This window comes from Hipposideros armiger, unplaced genomic scaffold (assembly GCF_001890085.2).
Source record: "Hipposideros armiger isolate ML-2016 unplaced genomic scaffold, ASM189008v1 scaffold_287, whole genome shotgun sequence".
Classification (NCBI taxonomy): Eukaryota; Metazoa; Chordata; class Mammalia; order Chiroptera; family Hipposideridae; genus Hipposideros; species Hipposideros armiger.
In genome coordinates, this window is record NW_017731637.1 from 1,339,714 (window position 1) to 1,345,960 (window position 6,247).

The 6,247-nt window shown below is 39.8% G+C and overlaps 1 protein-coding gene across 1 annotated transcript in view; it reads left to right on the forward strand.

The window, feature by feature from the left end:
- The window catches only part of NHLRC3 (NHL repeat containing 3), an 11,598-nt gene extending 7,008 nt beyond the window's left edge, over positions 1-4,590 (forward strand). Inside the window, exons 6-7 of the mRNA XM_019658700.1 lie at positions 2,701-2,813; positions 3,831-4,590. Of these exons, the coding sequence (XP_019514245.1) occupies positions 2,701-2,813; positions 3,831-4,062 (345 nt within the window). The 3' untranslated portion in view covers positions 4,063-4,590. The remainder of the gene's footprint in view (positions 1-2,700; positions 2,814-3,830) is intronic.
- Positions 4,591-6,247: the final 1,657 nt, after the last annotated feature.

Here is a 6,247-nt window from a genome sequence, read left to right on the forward strand (position 1 = left end):
TGAGTATTCAAATATATTTTAAAATCTAGAATTAAACTAAGTTAATTCTAGAATGTATTGATCAAAAGGGAGATAGAAGAGGTTAATCTTGGAAGCTTAAAAAAAACAGAGCCACCTAGGCAAACTCTTGATTTTACTAGCTATACTTTTCGAGGGAGCAGAAAGCTTTAGCCAACAAATTACAATCCGTTTCTTATTTTTCCACCAATATCTACTACGACCACTTTTGCTTTTACACACCTATAAACATGCATATCACTTCTTTGGGATTCCCTTCCTATAACCAAACCCAAAATGTTTTCTTTTAGGTTATCCTTCTGTTTCCCTATAGTAGCCTGTAGTTCCCATTATAATAACTATCATGCTATAATAGAGCAATTTAATTGTCTCCCCTAACAGAGTGTAGGGACTGTAGGAGGGCACATACTGAATCTCTTTAGCTTTATATCTAGTGCCTAGCACGTGGTAGTCATTTTACGCACGTTCGTTAAATGACTAAATGTCTTGCCGCACAGTGGATAATGCGTCAGGCTATCTTGGTTTCATGCCGTTGGAAATTTAATCCATTTCCACTTCTTCTGTGCTCAGCAAGCAATTTTCTGGATTATGATTTGGCTTCCTGTGTTGACAAAGTGACATGTTTTGATCATAAAATCTTTTAAGTATTTCCCATCAAAAATAGGAAGATAACTAACATTTGAACTTTGTATGTAAATTAGAAACTAGAAAGTTGGAGTTAACTACTCTCCTCATGGGATAAGAACAATACCAAGTTTCTGAGCGTCCAAGACCTAGGTCCAGGTCAATTCAACATCATGAGAAATGTCCTTTGGAGAGGCTTTGGAGATGATTTGATAGGGATGCTCTGGCATTACTGAGTGATGAAAAATGAAAGAGTTATTTCTACATACTTGTGTTTTTATAAAAACAGCCATGCTGCTCGGAGCATTTTACATGATTAATTCATTTAATCATCATCACAACCCTATATGAAATAAGATCATTAGTTCCAGAGTTAAACTTGTTTCTTAGACACAATTTCTCACAATCAAAATCCACTGAGTAGGGGAAATAATGCTAACAATCTCAAATGTCTTTCAGTCCTAGGGACTAAACTATATTTCTTCCTTGGTCAGTAAGACAGGAATCCCAAAATCTTTAAGGAAACCCACCCTTAGTAAAAAATCCATAAAAACCGGAAAAAAATTTTAGAAAATAATTAAGGATTAAAAGCCTTTCTAAAGCAATGCAGTTAGTCTGTATTTCTGACTGGAGATGAATTCAGTGACTACCAAAATTCACACGCTTTGAAAAAGATATAGTCAAGGCTGCCCTGAAAAACTAGTTCCTGAATCCACAAACCTAAGAAATCTGAAGATCCTGACGTGGGGAAGTGCAGGTCAGTGGGGTTGGCCCACACTTCCAGCCCATTCTTACATATAGCTCCCTACAACCCGAGCCACGTGTCATTCCAAACCATTTTACTGTGTGTATGCCATAGGTTGCAGTGATCAAGTACAATACTTGAAATGTCATTTAGAGTGTACATTCCTGTTTTATAACAAGTTTCCTTAATAACTCATCATAGCCAATAGCAAACCTAAATTAAACCTATTGTTAGCCTACTATCATTCTTTTTTTTTTTTTAAAGATTTTTATTGGGGAATTGGGGGAAGGGGAACAGACAAGTTGCTGTCCTTTTGTTCTTCAGTCTAGTTGTGGAGGACGTTGCTTCACTGGCCCAAGTTGGCACCATCACTGCGCTCTTCCTGGGCCAGGCACATCAGTCGCCGGCTTCTGGACGGCCACTCACTGCGGCTGCTGGCCGCTCACGCTGGCTGCTGGCTACACACGGTAGCCCATGGCAACCCACTGTAGCAGGGGCTGCAGCCTACAGCGTGGCCCGCGACTCACAGCAGCCCAGCTCCAGGTTGAGCTGTTGTTCAGCATCTTAGCTATAGAGGGCAGTGTCACTGGCCCTCATATGTGGGATCCGAACCAGGGCCCTCTGGCGTCCCAAGCCAGCTCTTAACCAACGTGCCACTTGGCCAGCCCCCAGCCCCCTACTGTCATTCTTTATGTGTTACTAAAATCTCCCAAGCTTCCTCTTTAAGTGGTTTGGCACTTTGGACATACCTTGGTATATATATAGCAAGTAGAGATTTAATGATATTTTAATGATATTGCAGTATGAATGAAGACCTGGGTTCCTCTTAGCCTCAGCTCCTGAGGAGCAAGGTTGCTTTTCTTCGTTTTTGTTTTATTTCCTGGCCCAGGAACTGACAAGCTGGCAGTACTCAGTGAAAGTGATTGCTGGTTAGAGGAATGAATGAATGCTGTTGCTTCAGTATCTACAAATCCTCTGTATTATATTGGAGTACTCCTGTTTTTTTAGTTATTCAAATGTTTAGTCTAGCAGCCACAGCATTATAGGCTTTGGGTTCATAGAGATGGCCATAAATGGTTCTCCCACTTGTAAGCTCACTTCCAACATGATATTTTAACCTTTCTGAACTTTTATTTTCTATCTGAAAATGGGACTTTTAATACCTTATTCTTTGGGGTCCTCTAAGCACTAAATGAGGTAATGTATGTGAAATTAATGAAAATAAACATTCATCCTCTCCCCGTCTTTCGTCTTCCTTCTCATTATGATGTAGCTCTCTCCAAGTAAACTTTTTTTGTTTTGTGGCTTTTCAGGTGTGGGTTGCTGACCGAGGAAATAAAAGAATTCAAGTATTTGATAAAGACAGTGGGGAGTGGTTAGGAGCATGGAGTAATTGTTTCACAGAAGAGGGACCTTCTTCAGTCAGGTAATTGCTTTTTAAAAAATTTTTAAATGCTTGTTTTATTTGCTTTATGTTAGGTTCTCTGAAGAGCTAGCTGAAGTGTAAAATATTGTTAATTTTAAGCAGGGAAAGAGGGGAAAGAACCAAGTATTAAGAGAACATGTAATCATATTTCAAATTTTAGGCCATTGCACGGCCAGCGCGCTCACTGTGCGACCCAGCATCAGAGATCATGTATGCTGGGCCTTCCCTACCGCCTTTACCCTTATTATTATCTTTTTAACTTAAGCTAATCTTTGGCTGGACTGTCATCACAAATCTCTTGTTCCCTCATCAACAGAATTAGAGCAATTTAAAGTTCTCGTTAAAAGAACTGTTCAGCACTCCTTCTGGCCTTCTCTCTGAGCCCCTCGATTATTGCTCTTGGTGAATACCCTTTGTTTATGGTAGCCAGCTCCCATGCCTAACCCTCAGAAACACCCCACTGCCACTGTATCCCTTGACTCACTGAAAGTTTCATCATGGCCTCTATAATTACTTGTCATTCTATTTCATCTCTTATCTATTTCTTCTTTGTTTATTCTCCCACTAGAATATAAAGACAAGAAAGTAGATATTTGAGTTTCTTGCTCACAACCGAATTCTTGGCACCTAGAATAGTGTAGGCACATTAGGAGCTCAGTATTTATAGAATAAATCAATCAGTAAGCAGTTTGGCATATAAATTCTTATGTGAAACACTGTGATAGCTTTTTACTTGTTTTTTTGTTGTTGGGTGTGTGTGTGTGTGTGTGTGTGTGTGTGTGTTACATTGTAAATATACCGGGGGTGGTTAAAAACCAATCCAACATATTATGAATCTAGAAAATGTGCTGCTGCAAATAATGTATCAACCAAAAGGGCCAATAAAATAACTAGGAAAAGAAAAACCTTCAGCAAGTGGGTGCCTGTTGTTTAGTACTATAGGGGATAAAAATGTTGAGAAAATAAACATTTATGTTAATTTTGCATATATTTGTTATGCGATGCCTTTCTCCTTAGATTTACTCCTGACGGGAAGTACGTGATTGTTGCCCAGCTGAATCTTAGCAGGCTCTTGTTTGTGGCAGCGCCCCCGGTAGGAAGCATCGGCAGCTGTTCTGTGGTCAGCTCAATCCAACTGGCAGATCAAGTTCTACCTCATCTCTTAGACGTCAGTGGGAAGACTGGAGCAATCTATGTGGCAGAAATTGGAGCAAAACAAGTACAGAAATACGTCCCTTTGAATGGCTAGTTCCCTTCATAACATCCATCATGTTTCTTTCCCTGGAAATCTTTCAAGTGAAAGTTCATATTCTCAAATTCATTAAGTGCTTAAAAATAATGTTCAAGCACAGGAATTCCTTTATTTTTACCTTACCTGGTATCAAAACAACTTGTTTTTATGTTATTAAGAATCGTATGTGTTGTTGCCATTCTCGTGACTTAATTTTACTAGTAAATACATAAGGATATTTTAATGCAAATAATGTAACTAAAAAAATGGAGTCAGAAAGAGGAACTAAGTTCGTAACCTACTTCTTTGTCTTGGCAGACTAATTCTTCCTTGGAGGGGAAGGAATAAAAGTGGGTTTTCAGGATAATTTATTGGATTTTATGTGAAGAACTGCAAACCCCTGGTTTTTTCTTGTTATATCAGATGAGCTGCTTGAGAGAGCTAGTCAGATGGGCGCTTGACTAATGAGTACTCACGGAATGGTAGGTCCTAAAGATTCGGAAATGGAGAGACTGGGTTTTCTGTGTGTGCCTTTGAGTTGCTGACAGACAANTTATGCGATGCCTTTCTCCTTAGATTTACTCCTGACGGGAAGTACGTGATTGTTGCCCAGCTGAATCTTAGCAGGCTCTTGTTTGTGGCAGCGCCCCCGGTAGGAAGCATCGGCAGCTGTTCTGTGGTCAGCTCAATCCAACTGGCAGATCAAGTTCTACCTCATCTCTTAGACGTCAGTGGGAAGACTGGAGCAATCTATGTGGCAGAAATTGGAGCAAAACAAGTACAGAAATACGTCCCTTTGAATGGCTAGTTCCCTTCATAACATCCATCATGTTTCTTTCCCTGGAAATCTTTCAAGTGAAAGTTCATATTCTCAAATTCATTAAGTGCTTAAAAATAATGTTCAAGCACAGGAATTCCTTTATTTTTACCTTACCTGGTATCAAAACAACTTGTTTTTATGTTATTAAGAATCGTATGTGTTGTTGCCATTCTCGTGACTTAATTTTACTAGTAAATACATAAGGATATTTTAATGCAAATAATGTAACTAAAAAAATGGAGTCAGAAAGAGGAACTAAGTTCGTAACCTACTTCTTTGTCTTGGCAGACTAATTCTTCCTTGGAGGGGAAGGAATAAAAGTGGGTTTTCAGGATAATTTATTGGATTTTATGTGAAGAACTGCAAACCCCTGGTTTTTTCTTGTTATATCAGATGAGCTGCTTGAGAGAGCAAGTCAGATGGGCGCTTGACTAATGAGTACTCACGGAATGGTAGGTCCTAAAGATTCGGAAATGGAGAGACTGGGTTTTCTGTGTGTGCCTTTGAGTTGCTGACAGACAACACAATGACAGCAGTGTACAAGTGTGGTGGGACTTATGGGGGAGGGGCATCACGTCTGAGGGAATCATGGAGACTGCAGGGGAGTCCAGTGGAGCGCCCACTTGCAACACTGAGCAGGGGCAAGCAATGCAGTCCAAGTAGACGAGTTATAAAGTGTTATGAACTTGCTGTGAACTTTGGTCGGCTTTCTTTGAAGGGTCCCACTTGGCTTTCATCCTTTAGCTGTCAGATACTTAATCTCAATGATTAAATGTAGGAGTAAAATGGCTAGCATCTAAGTACTTTACCAAAAAGGATTTTTACAAAAAACTGGATTTTTTTTTTTTGATGGTAGTATTCAAGATAGGGCCTCTCCTCAGTGCCTCCTTATTTTTTTTATTTTTTAACGTGAACTCAGTTCATTTCCTAACATTTGTCTACCTCAGATGACTTTTAGGATGATTTATGTAGGGATGTGTGCCAAACACTGAGCTACTAAAATGAATAATCTTCTGCCTTTCTATTTCTGTGTCTCCTTTTTATCACTTTGGTCTGAATAATTGGCTTCCCAGTTATGACCATTGTTTTTCAGTGTGTTCTAGATTCTGATGGAACCTTGCCGTGTTCTGGTCTTTCAGTTTGTTCTCCCCCTTCCCTTCTCTCAGTCTTCCTCTTTATCCTAGTGTTTTCCTGTAAATTGTGCAGCACATGAGAAACCTTGAGCTGAATTTCCTCATCACTTATTATGGCTGCAGTCTGTCTCCCAGACCCCCAGGAACTCTCTTTTGATGCTTGGATCATACCTTGATGCAGTTAGGAAGGTAAATCTACCAACAGGAAACCCTATCCTGTGTTCCAAGCCCATTGGTGGTGGTGGGGGGG